Raw genomic sequence first — 17609 nt, forward strand, 5'->3', positions numbered from 1 at the left:
AAATTGAAATATTCAGATGAACCTGGCTATAACATCAAAAAATACAACCGGATACGCTCAGTTGGCCGAAGACACACAAGCACCGTTTATGGATGTATGCAAAATTGCTTTATTTCCATTTTTTTCCAAACGTTCATACATTTGTCATGTAATAAATAGACATGAGGAGGAGGCTGATTGTTCAGACCTCAACCTATGCCAATTCAGCACTTTTTTTTCCTTCCCATCTTTCCGCACACCACAAAACAACTTCTAATAGAATTTACAAAAAAAAAAAATTAATGAAACAAAAAACAAAACCCAAAGCTTGACACAAGCTGAAATGTGGTGCTACAAGCTCAGTGCTCGCATCATACGTTACGCAGCTCTCGGAGCTCTGATGGTGTAGCAAATCCTCGGGGGGACAAAAAAATATATATATTTATGTCATATTCACAGTTAGCTTATATACACGTTTGAGAGCAACGAGAGGAATGAAGACGTTTCCACAAGAAACAATCTTTCCAAAAAGGGGAGATGGAAGGTGACTTCCTGTACACAGTGGACCTTTTCTTTTTCTAAACAATGAGCTTGTCATTCCTTTTAAAGATCCCTGATAATACTTTTTTTTTTTTTAAATATTCAGTCTTTTTTTTCCCTAGAAAACATCTTAAAATTGAGACCCAGTGATGATGTATAAAAAGGTTGCAGATTTTTTTTTTTTTTGTACAAGTATACAAGAAAAAGAAAACAAGTCTCCAGACAGCGAGCCAATGAGGCGACGTCATATTCCTGGCAAAGCGAAGTGCATTCAATGTTGTTTTTTCTTTTTTTTTGCTATTTTCGGAACCTTTTGAACACTCAGGCGAAATTGTTGGAAGCTTGCTGACACCTCAAATGAGTAAAATGAATTACAAATGATGTGCAGGAGCTTAAACTTGAGCCGTTAAGTTATTTTATGCAGGATTCTTGTTTTGTGCTGTGAACACTGAAAGTCCCACGTTAAAAAAAAAAAAAAAAAAAAATCTATCAACAAAAAAAATGACACATTATGAGCAAATAGGGACGGGGGTTCTTTTACAACAGTTTCTCTGTGATCTGATTTCTTTTTACAATTATTAATGCTCTTCCGGGCACCTGTATTTTAAACAAATACGATTGAAGAGGAGGAAATCCCTCTCAGATAAAGCATTTTGCCAAAAGTGTGTCCTCGCATCAACTAACATGACACAAATTTTTGGCTGCCCTTTTGAAATTAGGCCCACTCAAAACTCGGCTTGAATTTGTTTGTTAGGAAACAAAAGTGACAAAAGAAAAGTGTTAATCCACATACTGATCCCAACTAGGATCGTTATGCCTTGGAAGAGGTCGTTGTGAACTTTTTTTGTGAGCAGCGGAATTCATTTTGCAAAACGTGAGAAGAAGAAGCCGACCGAAAACACAAAAGTCACACGGATGGAACAGCACCATAAATTGTAAACAATCAACGCTGGCGGTTTCCCCTCAGTTGAGCGTCCCCCGGCAGTTCTCGGCCCCGCACAAGCAAGGGATCTTCTCGTCCTCGATGGGGAACTTGTAGTCGTACGTGATCTCCTCGTTGACGTTGATGGGCTGCCGAGAGTAGATGACGATCTTCTTCTGCGACTCCACCGTGATCACTTTAGCGTAACAGTTGGGCTGAACACAAAATTAACAGGATCAAAATGAGCAGAATTTAGCAGTTAAAAAAAAAAAAAAAAAAGAAAAGAAAGGAGGGAGGGAAGGAATTTTGACGTTGTGGTCTTACGTTGCAGCTGTGGTTGATGAAGCGCGCAAAGTTTCCGCACTTGGTGGCGTCGATGATGGTGTCGTGGTCCACGCGGAACATGTAGCTGCTGCCGATGCCCTCCTCCTCATAGCGCTTCTCACGCATGTCGGCGATCACCTGCGCACGGCGGCGAGGGACCAACACACGGCGTCATTTTCAAAAGCTCAGCGGAACGGCTTCCTTTTTAGACCGACCCCCAAACCTCAAGTGGTTCACACGCGACAAAAATACAACAACACGCGACTGCAGTGGAGAAAGCAAAAGAGAGACCGGAAATAGGAGGCCGGCTCGCTAGAGTGCGCCTCGATGTGCGGGCGATCGAGGTCTTGGCCACACCCGATTCAAGCGACGGGATGGATGCCACATCGTCACGCGATCGACACATTCAGCACCCCTGCCTAAAAGCATTTTGTGCCTCGCTGCTTGGTCAACAAAGATTAAAATCATTGACAAATAAGCAGAGGGACTTTTTCAAACTCCGCTCAGCTCAGCTGCACAGCTAAACTGTTGCGGCACAAATGCAAACATGTCCACCAATTCTGGAGACTCGTGCAGCCCAAGGGGACAGGTTAGAAATGAAGAAATACAAATCTCTAATCTTGAAAATGGAGGACTTTAACCTAAAAAAAAAAAAAATGTTCTGTACCTTTTTCCCTCTCATCTTACAATTAAAATAACACTCTTCTCAACAATCCAGAGAAAAACTATTTTAGTTTCTGTGAAGCCTTCCCACCTGTCTGATGTTTTGCCCCACGTACTCGATGACCATCTCGTCGGCAGCGATGGGCTCCAAAGCGAACAGACCCCAGTCGTGGATGTGCGACTTGCAGAATCGGATCTTCTTCTTCCGGAACTGGGAGGGAGGACGCGGGTCAGCATCCCGGCGGAGTCGTGCGACTTCTTATCGAGACGGCGTTTACTGACCTTGAGCTGGTTGAACTTCAACAGGTCGCTGTCACACGCAAAGGACGACAACAAGCGCCGCTGCTCGGACCGGCGCTCTGAACCCGCCCTGGTGGAGGCGTGCACTTGTGCGGGGATACTCATACCCTGACAGCAAGGGAAGAACACAGTTTTCCTGTCAGCAGGCGTCGTGCGCCCTTTGTGTGCATGTGTGTGTTACATCTTCGACTGGGCGTGTCAAAATTGCAGTTTCAAGGTTACCGGGACAGCTAAGGAAATTTCCGTCGATGGCATTTCACATCATGTCAGAATACACAGAGATTCGAATTTCGAAAAAAAAAAAAAGTAAGCCCACCTGCGTGTCACTGGGCGGCTCCTCCGACTGCAGCCGTGTGCTCTGCAGGTACTTGATCTTGTCCTTCTTGTCAATCTTGTAGTAGCCTTCGCTTCTGGCACATCCCGTCATGTGATCCCTCATGCCGTCATCTCGCCGCCTCTTCTTGACCCGCGGGATGTTGGTTTGTGCCGCGCTGTTAAGGAAGGAACTTTCGGGAGCTCAACAAGTGAAGGGGGGGGGGGGGGGGGGAGAAATCTCTCTCTGTCTCTCTCATATCCATCTTCTGCCGCTTAACCGAAGTTGGGTCCGATTCAGGGTCAACCCCTGGAACCGTCTCCTATTAAAAACACAACTACTCCTTCAAATGTACGCATTTTGCCTCAAAAGTCGCAACTTTCAAGCCCAAAATAGAAACGCGCCATCTCGAAAATATTCAACTTAAGCTCATCTATTTTGAACATTTGGAAATGAACCTTTTGAAATTGAGTCTCACAGCGTCATTCATTTTTGACATTTGTGGCTCCCGAAGAAATCCAAAATCTGACTTTGGCATTTGCGGGTAAGAGCAAAACTCGCTGGGTCGGTCGCACAGTAAAGGATATGAGGGTGATTGACCCAGAGCGTGTCGTTGAGCCAGTCGTTGCCGTTGTCCTGCTGCAGCATCTTGTCGTACGTGACCTGCAGGAGGCGGATGTCCTCCTCGTCTATGCCCTCGTCCCAGATGTCGTACAAGATGGTCATCTCCTCAAAGTCGCTCCGTCTGGAGAAGTAGGAGCGAGGCGGCGAGGTGACGGGGGACAGGCCGTCCAGCAGAAGCTCCTCCCAGCCTCGCCGCGGCCGTCGCACGGGCTTCACGGCCAGGGGGGCGTCCTCTTCGTAGAACAGGAAGCCGTCTTCCGCTCGGGCCAGCGCCGTCTGAGGCTCCCCTGCCCCGAAATCGGGGCTCAGGCCATCAGCGGACCTGCCGGAGATTTTGCGCACGGCGACATTCCGCAAAGGAGTCGTTTCGGGCGACGCCTCCGAAGATTCGGAGACGATGGGGATCTTCTTCCCTTTGGCTTGTCCGGCTTTGCGCTTTGATGGCATCCCGTCCGATACCTCAGAATCCTCCTCGGGGAAGCCGGCGGAAAGATCTCCGGCCGAGCCGGCCGGATGCTCCGTACCTGTTGACGAGGGCGGGTTAGGTAAGGCGCCGACGGGCGGCTCCTTAAACACAGGACGATCGTCCAGGCTCTCGGAAGAGATCTTGCGATTAAGTACGGAGGGGTCAGGGAAGACAGGGGTGAAGGTTAAGTCCCGCCCCGGAGTGCGAGGGACTCCGGCGCTAAGAACAGGAGACTGAGCAGGGTAGGAGAAAGGACTACCGGGAATGTGCGGGGAGCTGAGCATCAGGCTGCTCCCCGTCAGAGGGGCGTCACTACCTGGGGTGTTGGGCACCGTGTCCGTGCTCTGGGACTTGCCCAGACTCCGGGCTCGCTCCATCAGGTCTCGGCCGGGCGTCCTGGGGACGTCCTCGTCCGTGGGAAGGCGCGTCCGCTGAGGGAGGTCCGAGGGCGGACGGAGGAGGGAGCGACCTTCTACTGTCGGGTGGGGCGGGAGAGGGAGGTGCATTAAAGAGGCGGAAGGGGATCCGGGCACGGGGGCCTGGCAACGGAGGGGCGACGGGACCAATCCGGTGGGCGTCACGGCCGCTCCCTCGGGCTCCGCTTTACCTTTGGCTTTGCTCTCCTGGTCGCTGTCGGAAGGCGGGGCGCCCGTCGGCGTGGCCGGCCGCAGGTTCTCCCGAGGGTCCGACTTCCCGCTGTGGCTTTCGTCTTCCTCTTTGACTACAAAATCATAAGTCGTTGAGTTGATTTGGGCAATCAAACGGCAAACAGCATTTGATTTAAAAAAAATCAAAATCTTTCCTATTTTACGTTTATTTGAAAACATTACATATATTGTATGTATCGTATTTGGTCATGGATAACATTTCAGTTAAAATAATGCAATTTCATGAAATGCATATGTAGTTGGAATGATTTTTTACAACAAACAAAATTTCGTATATACAATTTTTCTTTGAACACAGACTTTTTTCTTGAAAATGATACACTACTGTTTTGATAAAACTACGACTTCTCCCCAAAATATCCAATTTTTAATACAGAAAACCCAACTAGATGAGTTCATTGTCTTTATATTATCACATTATTTTTGTCATTTTGAAAACTTATTTCTCGAGAAAAATGACTACTCTACTAAATATAAATGTTTCAGAATTTTTTGTCAGAATAATTTCTCCCAGACAAAATGGATCGGACTGTTTGACGTTAGTTAAGAGGTTTTACGAGTGGTGGTCATGCAGTAAAGCCAGTTTTTGAAATTATTCCATTAAATACTTCTTAATTTCAAAATACCCCCCCCCCCTTTTTTTTTTTTTAACTTTTGTTGAAATGAAGTCCTGGCGAGGCAGAAAAAAAAAAAAAAAAACAACAACAAAATTTGTCTTCTGCAGTGTTGAGAAATCCTACCTGACAGCGCTTTGGGCGACGGCGCCTTCACATCCTCCATCAGCTCCTCCTCGGGACTCGGAGGTCTGAGTTGAGGTTTCCCGCTAGGCTCCTCCGCAGCGTCCGCGCCGGAGCCCGCGACAGGAGGGCTGGGCGGCCTGGCGTCCGTCTCGCCCTCTTCATCAGAGGACGAAGATGAAGACGAGGAAGAAGACGAGGAGGTCTTGCTGGCTTTGCCCGCGTCCTCCTCTTCGGCCTCCACCTCGGACACGTCCTCTTCCGAGCTCAACTCGTACTCCGAGGACTCGGAGGTGGCCGACGACGAGTCCGAGCTGCTCTTGGACGACGAGGAACTTTCCGACTCTGCGGGAGACGATGCGGCGATATGACAAACTGAGGGACGGCAGACTTAAAAATGCACACCAAGTACCATCGTCGGACGAATCGGAGGATGCGCTCTCGCTGGACGAATCTCTGTCAGCTTCCTCATCGGCATCCTGCCAAAACAAGACGCACAATTGGTTTCAAATTAAAATCCTCATAATAATAATAATCAACCGAGTTTGCCGTATTTACTTTGCTGGGCGAGAGCCTGTCGACGGGCGCCGTTTCGGCGGGTTCCTCCTCTCGGTCACCCAGCGACTCCTCTTTGCCCGAAGTGTCCGCCTCCTCCTCGCCCTCGCTGTCCAGGTCGAGGGGCCGCGGGTGTCGCCGCTTGGGCGGAATGCCGTCGCCGTCCATTTTGGAGTTGTCAGAGGGGACCTCCGCGGGGTCTTGATCGCGGTCTGGTGGAGAATTGCAGAGAAGGTACATGTATTTTTGTCACATGTCAGGAGGACCCTCAGAAATGGTCAATTCCATATTTTGCTTGAGAACAAATCTATTAACTCTGGCCTGTCATTGTAATTGTTGTGTGGAAGTTTTTTTTTTTTTATTGTTAAGATTAGAGATAATAGTGAGGTTCGACAGATTTGCATAATAGTTTTACTTATTGTCAAGCTCAAGACTTTTGGAGTTTGGGAAGACGATGTAACCGCAGTCAGCCGGGCGCTCAGCGTCATTGCTATAACTATATCATTACAGCGCTTTTTCTTTTTAATCTTCTGATGGTTTTGGAGATGCGAGAATTCTGCCTTGTAATTTTCTTAATTACTTACAATAAGTCAAATTACTTGATTAAGTGCAAAAAATGTGTAAGAATATGTGGAATAATTCTGATGTTTAAAATGCGATTATTCCTTAATAATTACAATTAAATTAAATTAAATCATTTACCAAGTAAAAATGGTATGAATTTCTACATTTGTTGTCAGCGTCCCTGGGCTAGCCTTACAGCCGCTCATTGGTACGTGAACGTGTGCTTCGTGCCCATGTTTGTGTAGTTGAAGCGCTAAAGAAATGCACTCCATTTGCCAGCCATCTTCTGAGCCGCTTATCCTCACTCGGATGGCAGGATACACCGTGATCTGGCTTCCGACCAATCGCAGTGCACCATTTCGTCATTCTATTCGATTTCTGTGACTCTCGATACTGTAAATTCTCGGTGACCTTTGGCCTTTATTTACCGTCATCTTCCAGCTCATCGTCCACTGGAGTGGCGGGTCTCGCTCGTTTGTTCTCCCCCGCCGAGATGGCCTCGGGTGGGTCCTTTCTTTTCACCTGGATGCGACATTCCAAAGCTCATCACCAAAAGACGGAGGGAAAAAAGATTTTGTTAAAAAAAAAAGAAAAGAAAAAGATTTGTGCCTTGAAGGACGGCAAGCGGATGGCTCCTCGCAGGCCGATTCCGAGACCCATCCCCTCGTAGCCCAGCCCCTCGCCTTTGTTCCAGTTCTCCAATAGACTTGAACCGATGGTCTCTCTAGGTTTAGGGCGCTCGTCTTCCTTCCCCTCGGCACCTTTGATTGGGGTTAAGGATGCCTGGGACAGCAACATTTGAAATTTAGCCAGTGATCGCTTACGGCAATGAAATTCATTTGCACTTAAATGACTTACCTTTGCCGAGCGTTCCTTCTTCTCCCACCAGTCGTCAAAGGCCCTAAAAGCCACCACCTCCACCATTTTGCGATTCAGGTCCCTCTTCATGATGGCCTTCAGTTCTTTGACGATGACCTGCAGCACTCCTTCGATGGTGGCCTTGTGGGGGTCCTCCTTTTTGGTCTCATATCCCGGAGGGGGAACGCTTGGGTTGAACTTGGGCATGCTGGGATGCTGCCACTGTTGCCCCGGCACCCCCGCACCGCTGGCGTGCGCAGCGCCCATGGATAGATGCTGGTACGGTGCGCCAAACGGGCCTGAGGCGGCGCTGTCTACGAAATGAGGATAAGGATAAGGCCCCCCCGTCTGAGCCATACGACTCAGCATCTGCTGCTGCATCTGGAAGGACATGGGAACCGTGCTCCACTGTTCCCACCGCACACAGTTCATCAGATCCACTTGGACCAGCGGGATCATGCCCGGCGCGTAGTGAGCCATGTGGGGCAGCAGGTGCGGGTGCACGGCAGGATGGGCAGCCAGATGAGGCGGATGCCCCGGCACGGCGGCGAGGTGGTGGTGGGGCATGGCGAAGCCCGCCTGGTGGGCCAGGTGGGAAAAGCCTGGCGGGGGGAGGGCGAGAGTCTGGATGGGGGACACGGCAGAGTTGACCACGATGCCTTTGCTACAGTCGCCGCCGGTGATCGGCGTGCCGGGCATCTCGTCGTCAGAGATCTCCATGTCTTCTCCGGACGACTGATGGCTCTGTGGAGAAGGCAAAAGGTAACCCGGTCATTCTCGATCAGTGAGGCCCCCCCCCCCCCCCCCCCCCCCGAGAGATCCTTACATTTCACTTTGGCGGACCAAATCATGACTTCTATTGAAAGGCTCTAATATTTGATTTCAAGCCCGTGATGCAACCCAAATGTTGTGTGCCTTTCAAGGTACCTGGCAGTTAGCACCAGAGGAAAATCGGACCTGCTAACTAGTGGGAAAGATGCAACATGTTGACCCGTTGTGGCGGTGTGTGTGTGTGTGTGGGGGAGGGGGTGGTTAATAAGGTAACTCGGCTGATCATAAAAATTGGTCGATGCAAAAAATTCTCCCCCGTGGTGATGATAAAAAAAGTGTATTTGTGACACCCAGAACCAATGTGCCCACTGTCCATGTTTACTCCACAAACTTTTGAAGACAGAAGAAATGTTGGGCCAGTGAAAAGCATTTCCAAAAAATGAGGGGAAGTGATTTTTAAAACACTATTAGATATGTAATATCTTTATAACTCGATGTATGAGTGAGGTGAATGGTAGTTAACATTTCTTAACGTAAAAATAATGATTGCTAACCGTTTAGCATTGGCAATTTATCTCAAATTCAGAATTCATACCATAGACCCAGTATCAACATATGCAGTTTAAAGTTATAAGTCCAGCCGTCATAAATGAGAATAAAATGCATGTAATGGGAAAAAAAAAAAAGTACTTGTGAGTTGGGAGTCCAATTAGTCAACGGGCTAATCAAATCCAAAAAGAGTCGATAGTGACAGCTCAATACAAGAACCAAGTGGTCAAAGGGAGCCCAAACGGTTGTCCAATGGGACCAAAATACGAACCGCAGCAGGACGGATTCAGTGATGCAAATGATATCAAAACACTCTGCGACTTTCAAAACATCAACACAAAGAAGAGGCGGCATTGGTGTGCTCACACAAATATGCTTGCTTTGTAATAACTGAAATGTGAGAACCTATGCGGACTGTCGGGAGCGCAGCGAAAGCAGGAAGTGGGCCACTGAAAGGGGCCAAGAGCCAAACCTGCGCTTTCCTCCTTTTTCTGTTAGAAAGAGGAACGCGCATCAGAGCGAGCGCCAGCCATGTTCCGTTTACTAATTCACAGGCCACATTCAGGGACACTAAACAGTTTGATTTTTGCTGTGGAACCTGAGATTCTTTTACAAGAACCAAGAAAGTGAAACCAAAACGGAAAACTTTCTATAAGCACTTGAAACTAGACTTGGCTTCCTGCGTGCGGGTGACTGCCATTCACAGCTGTGCAGAAACTTTCGGCTATTTTCTCATCAGTAGCACAGTTGAGGCCATTTTGAAGACCATACTCACCACCTCCATTTTTTCAGTTTCCGTGTGTCCTCGGGGGTGTTCTTCTCCGACTTCGCTCTTGCTCTCGTGGTCGAGGGGTGAGCCGATCCTCTTGACCAGCGAGGCGGTTCCGTGGACGTGCTCGTCGTCAGAGTCCGAGTCCGGCAGCGGCGTAGGACTGATGTCCTCCAAGCCCGTGCTACAGGGTCGGGAGTTTTGCGCACCGCCGCCCATGTACGGCGGTATGGGGGAAAGCTGCGAGGATGAGGAGGAGATGGGACTTCCTTCCATTCGCACTTCAGTGTCCGAGTCTCGCTCCGCCAGGAAGGGGAGTTTAGTCCTTTTCTCCTTGAGGAGCATCTCGATGCGCGAGTCCAGGCTATTGCGCTCGGGATCGGCGGCGGGCGAGCCGGGTGACGGGCAGTGTTCGGGCATCAGGGGAGGCGGTGTGTTGGGCTGGGGTCCCGGTTCCGGCGGGGGCTCTGGGATGGGAGGGGTTTCCGGTCTATCTTTCGGCAAGGGCAAAAAGTCAGTGGGTGCTGCCAGAGGCGGCTGAGGGGGTCGCTGGTACTCGTCCTCCCTTTGAGACGACGGGTGATGAAACGTGGCGTCCGACGGGGGGAACGCGGGAGGCAAGGGGGCCTGGTAGGGCGAGAAAGCCGACTTGAAGTTGGGCGTAGCGGGGGGAGGTGCCGTGTAGGTGAAAGAGGGAGGCGTAGGCGGAGGTTCGGGCGGGGTGAGGTGGTGCTGCTTAAAGGTCGCTTGCTCGGACGTCGAACTCCGGTACATGTTGCTGCGGTACTGAGGCCTCTCCGGTCTGCGATTGTACGCATCTTGGAACTTGCTCTCATGTCTCCGCGACTTGTAGCCACCGGAACTCTCCGCCCGGCCGGGCTGGTACGCGGGCGTGGACTGACGACTAGAGAAGGTGGAGTCTTGGGAGAAAGGGGTGCCCGCTTGGCGCGGCGTGCCCTGGGACTGGGGGGTGTCCTGCCTCAAACTGGAGTAGCCCGTCTCCAGGGACAGCGGCGTGGTAGATGAACTGCTGCCGGGCGGCACCGACCCCGCAATGGCCGACAAGCTGCTCTCAGACAACCTGCGGATGGGCTCGCATGCCTACAGAAGGGACAAAAAAAACAACAACATTTCAAGCTGAAGTCAGAGGGTCAAAACTTCCCGTTATGTTATAAATGTCCAGCTCTTCCAAGTATTTGTGCACAGATTCATTTTTGAATATTCTGCAGGCTGTTGTCAGCCTACTGAGCAGTAGAGTAGCTTGCTGCTCGCAAGAGATTTCACCATTTAATTCATTCATGACAGCATAATTGATTTCTCCTAAAGTAGCAATTGAAGATAGTTTCGGGATGGTTGTGGAAAATGTATAATGTCAATATAAACTGCGATAAGGACAGCAGATACTGGTGGGTCTGGTGACAGGAACGCCATCACTGACAGCTTGTCGGAGGCCTGAAATAGCTGCAGTGGCGCTTCAAAAATAAAAGGGCAATTGATCACAAGTGGCTGACTGGCTTGTTTGTCCAATTGCGATCATTGAATGCTCAGAGTATCAACCTGGATAAATGAGAATATTCACAAGCAAAAGCCGAATCAGGCATTGGATGTCCAATGGTGAAGATTTTGATTTCAACTTGGCAGTGACTTCTGCGAACCTATTTCATTTTAAATTCCGTGTTGCTTAACACGAACAATCTTGTTGTGGTTGACTTAACTTTAACTGGAGTTGCCTGTTTGAACTCAAACTTGCTCGAATATTGCCCAAACTGTCCCGTAACCAATCCACTGTTTTTGTCACCGCAGCGTACAGAGGGAACCCAAAATCCCGAGTTCCGGGTTCGGCCACGTGACATTATTTTTGCCCGACAGCAGAGGGCGATATTAGCCAACATGGATGCCTCTCGGAACAGGTCAACATTGATTATCTTGCTCTATCCAAAATTGCTCACCCACTACTCCTTACTCTCCATGTCAGGTTGCACTAAATAGCAAAGGTGGGAACAAGTCACAAGAAAGTCTCAGGAAACTGCATTTTTTGGTCTCCAAACATTTCTAGTGAGGTCATGTCAAAGAAATAGAAACAGATCTCAGTTTTAACTTGTGAGCATCAAATCCAGTATCTTAGCCGCTTGTCCTCACAAGGGTCGCGGGCACCCTGGAGGCTATCCCAGCTATCTTCAGGCAGGAGGCGGGGTTCACTCTGAACCGGTTGCCAGCCAACCGCAGGGCACATAGAAATATAAACAACCATTTGCATACCTACGGGCAATTTAGAGCCTTCAATCAATCTACCATGCATGTTTTTGGGATGTGGGAGGAAACCGGAAAACCTGGAGAAAAGCCACACAGCAAAATGGCGTAGTAACCACTAAACAATTTTTTTTTAGTAATTAAAAAACAATTAAAATATTTAAATCTATGCAGTGGGTTTATACGTGTTTTACTATTTCAACTGAAATCAATTACCTTGAACAGCATGTTCTAATTCATTGATTAATGTATGAGTATGTATGTATTGAGTATGAATGCCCACATAAAGCTAAATAAACCAAAAGTTCTCCACCCCTGCATTTAAATCTAGCCTTTCTGAGGTCCTAAATTGAGCATAACGAGTTGCATTTTAAGCAAAATGGGTTTTAATTTCTTTGACCATTAAGATCAACACGTGTACTGTGTCATGTAAACATCCCTGGAAAAATATTACTACAAGAATGTTGCAAACAATCATCTGAAAAACATCCAAGCACCGGTTAAACTTTTTTTTTTTTAAATCTACTTCCCAACTGGCATACCATGACACTCCATAGGGGGAGGATCTTGGGCTACAAGGTCAAAGGGCGTGTTTCAAAGCCTTTGAAAAGGGACAAAAAGTGAGATGGACTCTGAAGTGTGCACGCTGACCTCAGCAATTCAGCGCAAGGGCTCACATTGCAACAGGTTACGACAAAAGGGGCCTGTTGGAAGCAAGTCGGGCTTTTTTTTCTTTTTTTCCTCTTTCTTACCAGTAAGGCTTCAGCCAGGCTACGAGGGGAAACTTCTCTCGCTTCCTCTCCGCCGACGGGCACCGTCCGCGGCGTGTAGCTTCCGTTCATCAGGAGCTGGAAGTACCGAAGGCGATTCTCACCTGAGGAGCAGTAAACATACGGGAATCAAGAGGCCGGCTTCATAAAGCCGCCTTTGTGGCACCTCAGCTGCCGTTGTTCATACGACAGCTGAACACTGAAGTCGACGCGTGGAGGCGTTGAAAAGACGACAGCAATTGTGGACTTTTAAACACCAATATTGACTATTTATGACTACGAGTTCATTTTGGATGACGGTCTTTCACATCAGATTACTTCAGAGGGGGGTACAGGCCTCTGGCCCAAGAAAAATGTGACTCATTGTTCCCTTGAGAGATTACCACGTCATAAATAAAGCATTTTATAAATGACTAGAAACAGTTTGACTCACATTACAAATTATAATTATAAAGATGTACGTGGGATACTGATGTGACCATCCCCGACAGCGCAAGACCATTAACAGAAAAACAGTAGTTAAAAAAAAAATGAAATCAATAAAATAGGAATGAAATGAAATAAGGTGACACTTGGTCAAAATACAAACATCAAATTGAATAGTTCATATCTTAAAACTGGATTCAAGTGTGCAAGAGCCTTAGAAGAAAAAGAAAAAAACTTAATCCTTAATCCAAACATTGACCTTTTTCTGTTAGTCTGTCCTTTCCCACTACTACTCAGACAAAAACTACTCATCCAGGGGCCTGTCTTAATTGGTCTTGGGGGCCCCTCGTGGTCCAGGTCCTTCCCACAGATGCAGAGTCCGCTGCTCTGGGTCACGGCGTCGGATTAGGTGGACCTTCTTCAATTAACAACAAGATGTATTGCTAACACTGTTGGATGTTTTGGGATAATTTTTTGTTTGGGCCGGTGGACGACCGGTTAGCACCTCTGCCTCACAGTTTTGAGGTTGCAGGGTCAAATCCGGCATTGCATGTTCTTGGGTTCTCTCTGCCTACTCCGGTTTCCTCCCACATGTCCAAAACAGGCATGGTAGGTGAATTGAAAACTCTGAAAATTGCCCACAGGTTGTTTATACGTCTCCCGCAATTGGCTGCCAAGAAGTTCGGGGTGTACCCCGCCTCTTGCCCAGTGTCAGCCGGAATAGACTTCAGCATGGCCCGGACCCGAGTGAGGACAGGTGCCATTGAAACTGAATGGATGGATGGATGGATGGATGGATGGATGGATGGATGTTTACGCTGGTGTCGTACTGCAGCCGGTCTTTGATTACTGTAGTTCAAAGCAACATGAAAGGAGCTAAAACATTTGAAAGCGTATTTAATGTGCGTGCATATTCACGACAATAAAAGTGATTCTTCTCCTTCTGAAGAACACAGCTACAGAATGTGATTTCTGGAGTTTGAGACTGAAAAGGCTGAACTGAAGCGCTGCGAAATGCAACGAATTCTTGAAATCTAAGATGGGTCGAATGTTTGAATCAGTCGAGAAATGTGGAAGGAGGAGCTAAATATATAAAATCTCTCTGTAATATTGGAATTTTACAGTAGAAATACAGGAATTTGGAGATTAGGAAACCAGCGGTACCACCACTAACGAGGGACCAGACTTAACAGTTTTTCGAAAACCAGCCATGCTCAAAATGTTTTCGTTTTGAGTTCTGACAAATTTTAGTTCCAAGCAATTGACAGTACCAGCGAACTTCACATCATGAAGCAGCTTGCCAGATACTGACCAGTTCGTCAAAAAAAGGCTTAGTTGGAGGTTACAGTTGAAATAAGACAGTTACAAATTGTGTATTTACACAAACCACGTTAACTTTGTCTTAAAAAAGTTTGCCGACCTAACCTCGCAGAATGCAAAACACCACGGACAGGGGAACTAGACTAGCGTCGATGTTGCTGTACTACAACGCTTTAAGAAACAGATATTGGAACACAAACGGTGCGTCAGACAGACAGAAAACATGGTCATACGATATAGTCTTTATCCTCTGCCCCCCAAAAAAATCTTATTTTACAGCAACTTATTGAGTGGTTGAGTTGCCATCTTTACAAATACATGCATGTATGTATGTTTTACTGCCACCTGGTGGGAAAGACACACACCAGGAGTCAAAATTATGATATCCCAGCTTTTACATTTTTAGCATTCTATTTTATTATTCCAAGGCTACAACACTCCTGCGACCCTTGTGAGGATAAGCTTGGAAAATGGATGGATGGATGGATGTTTCTCCATGAAGTACAAGACCATATTGGGTTATTAAACCAACATGCTGAACTCAAAACACGAGTCAATTCAAAACCCCAACAATGTTCCGAGAATGATCTGAAAAGTTTAAAGTTGAAAAAAAAAAAAAAATAATAATACAACCACACATTTCAACTAAATGTTTAACCTCCATATAAGTGATTGCAGAGTACATTTGCACTGAGGGGGACGAGGGGGGGTCATCGTCAGGTTGTTTAGCTTTTGTTTACAGGACTGAAATTAGGCTCACTAGGGAGCAGACGGCGCCCCCAGTCAGGGGCTTGTGGGAGCAGGTATTCCATTAAATGAAATTCAATTAGCCTTCCGTTCCCAAGCAATCCTGGTGATGGTGAGACAGCTGTCGCACAAAAGCGACGCAGACGACACGCGTTAAGATACGCCAGCGTCGGAGCATGCGCCCGGAGTTGTTTACCTTTGGGGTCCAACTCCACGTGGATGATGTTTCCCATCACGGACGTGTTGTGCAGCATCTGCACGGCCACCTTGGCGGCTTTGACGCTCTCGAAGACCACCTTGGCGATGCCCAGGTGCTTCTTGTTCTTGGGGTTGTAAAGGATCTCCACCTCCTCGATGTCGCCAAACTTTTTGCACATGTCCGTCAGGAAGCCTTCGCGGATGTTGTCGTTCAAGCGGGCAAAAGTCACCTCCTTTGGCGGCACGGGCCCAATGTAATACTCGTCGATCTTGGGTTGGGGAAGCGGTTGGAGAGAGAGAATTTGATTTGGCATGCCATGCAACTCAAAAAACTTATATATATATATTTTTTAAAGCTCACATGTACAGCGTTATTAAACATATGTTCATTCTATAATTATAGCATAACACTCAAGAGGACAAAAAAGAAAAACGGACTGCTATACTTAACATGCAATGCGACATTTGTCCAAGAAATCCCTCCAGATTCTGCTCATTTGTTTCGTTGTTGAGGAGTATTTTAACAAACAGGGTGTTAGTACCCCCACTGTTAACAGTCATCCGAGAAAGGTGTAAGATGAGCAAGGGGGTGTGTCTGGACCCGATGACAACCCTCGGTTTCCCCTCTATACACACACCCCAAGAGGAGCACTATTATTTGCCCTCAAGTTACCTTAAACTTGGGCACCGGGAGATCCGTTTCTTTGTATTTGGTCCACAGGCGACCGATCCTCGGGTCTCGGACGGTGTCCACCGGCGGCATCCCCGGGTTCTGCGGAGGAGCCAGGAGCACATTGTTGTCATCCGCCTCATCACTCTCTCTCTCACTCCGATGGCAAGTAAACAAAGAAGCGTGAAGGGCCTTTTTCTTTTTAGATGATGGAGGAGGCTGGGTCCCCCCGAGACGGAGGTCTCCTCCTCGGTTCCTCTCGCCGGCGACGGTCCACTTACGGGCATGTTGAAAGCGTGCCCATCGTAGCGAAACAGCTTGTGGGATCCCTTCTTGAGCGCCGGATCGACGATCAACTTGAAACTTCTCCAGTGGTGACTGCGCTTCTCCGCCGATCCGGGGTGACCGTCGGTGCCGTTGGCCAGCGCTGAAAGCACACACACGGGAAGGCAAAGCCGAGCTAATGTGAGGCAGCGGCGGCTAAAGCGCGGACGCTGGCTGGCTCGCTCGCTCCCGTTGCCGTTCCCACCAGTTACCCACCAGCAGCACCTTCTTCGTCCGCGACACTTCCACCAAAAACGTTACACACGCGTGACTCTGTTTTGCTCGACAAGGCAATTGCGAGGGGGGTGAAGAAAGAGGAGGGGAAAAAAAAAATCTTACTTGAACTCTGCTTTCTGCCATGGTCCTCGTACAATTTGTTTCTCTCCCCCGGCTTGGACATGTTTCGCCCCGATCGAGGGATTCTTTCTTGTTGAATCGGTGAGATAAAGGGGAGTCGATTTGAACCCTGATTACATTACATGGTTTAGCTGGAAGAGTGCAAGTGGCTCTTTTCTGAGCGAGAACCCGCACATATTGTGTGGCTGCTGCTCGAGTCTGTGCTGCTGTGTGGAGCTTCGGTCGGCTACGGTGAAGGTAGCTTCTTTCTGTCTCTCCCACAATACACCGCTTAGCTTAGTTTAGCTTAGCTTAGTTGAGATGACGCTTGGCCCCACGTCCGAACGCCTCACGCACTTTCGCCACGACAACTTCAACCCCGTTCGTTGCATAAAGACAAAAGCGGCGTGTCAAGTAATACGCGCAGAAAATCCTGCTAAAACATAGTCATCTTCCCTTCTGACTTTTTCAAAAAATATATATATTTTTATACATGATTCCGTGTCGAGTTTGCAGTCGCAACACGTTTGTGACGAATCTGCCTCCTATCGCAATGTCCTGACAAATGTTCGATAAAAAAAAGTCATCAGAATCGCCACCGAAATGCGAATAAAAAACATTCAACGCCGATTTCTTTGTTTTTACTATACAAAAATGCTATAAACGTGAGTGCATATTTGAATGAAAACATAAATGTAAGACGGTAGCTGATGCCTTTGATAAGTGCATCACCATAACCAAAAATACTGAAGTGTCTTTTCCCATCGCGGACGTCATCTGACGCCTTGTTTACGTTTAAGACGATTTGACTTATTTTTGGTATTTTCTACGGCCCCGCCCACCCAAAAAATAATTTTGTTTGGCACTCCCTGCAAATAAAATCGCCAATGATATGCGAATAAACCATTTGGTTGCAGTTGACGTAGAAAGACAACAACCATTTCAATATGATTTTAATGAAGACTG

General features: G+C 47.8%; 1 protein-coding gene across 1 annotated transcript; it reads right to left on the reverse strand.

Annotated features, from left to right (window-relative positions):
• Nucleotides 1-85: 85 nt before the first annotated feature.
• Nucleotides 86-16779, reverse strand: setd1ba (SET domain containing 1B, histone lysine methyltransferase a). The gene is made up of 19 exons (XM_061801731.1): nt 16647-16779; nt 16265-16410; nt 15987-16085; nt 15312-15582; nt 12605-12726; nt 9609-10703; nt 7514-8257; nt 7265-7438; nt 7084-7177; nt 6095-6303; nt 5949-6015; nt 5540-5881; nt 4739-4852; nt 3628-4606; nt 3045-3210; nt 2711-2836; nt 2520-2639; nt 1766-1903; nt 86-1656 (listed from the first exon to the last, which is right to left on the reverse strand). The coding sequence occupies exons 1-19, from the start codon at nt 16705-16707 to the stop codon at nt 1483-1485; spliced, it is 5241 nt and encodes a 1746-aa protein (XP_061657715.1). The 5' UTR covers nt 16708-16779; the 3' UTR covers nt 86-1482.
• Between the last annotated feature and the right edge of the window lie 830 nt (nt 16780-17609).

Source organism: Syngnathoides biaculeatus, chromosome 17, assembly GCF_019802595.1.
Source record: "Syngnathoides biaculeatus isolate LvHL_M chromosome 17, ASM1980259v1, whole genome shotgun sequence".
NCBI lineage: Eukaryota > Metazoa > Chordata > Actinopteri > Syngnathiformes > Syngnathidae > Syngnathoides > Syngnathoides biaculeatus.

Coding starts and splice junctions, on each gene's coding strand:
- setd1ba (XM_061801731.1), bottom strand. CDS start 16,707: ATGTCCAAGCCGGGGGAGAGAAACAAATTGTACGAGGACCATGGCAGA. Junction 3,211..3,627: donor CTCTGGGTCAATCACCCTCA/TATCCTTTACTG, acceptor CAGCGCGGCACA/AACCAACATCCCGCGGGTCA. Junction 2,837..3,044: donor AGCCGCCCAGTGACACGCAG/GTGGGCTTACTT, acceptor CCTTGCTGTCAG/GGTATGAGTATCCCCGCACA.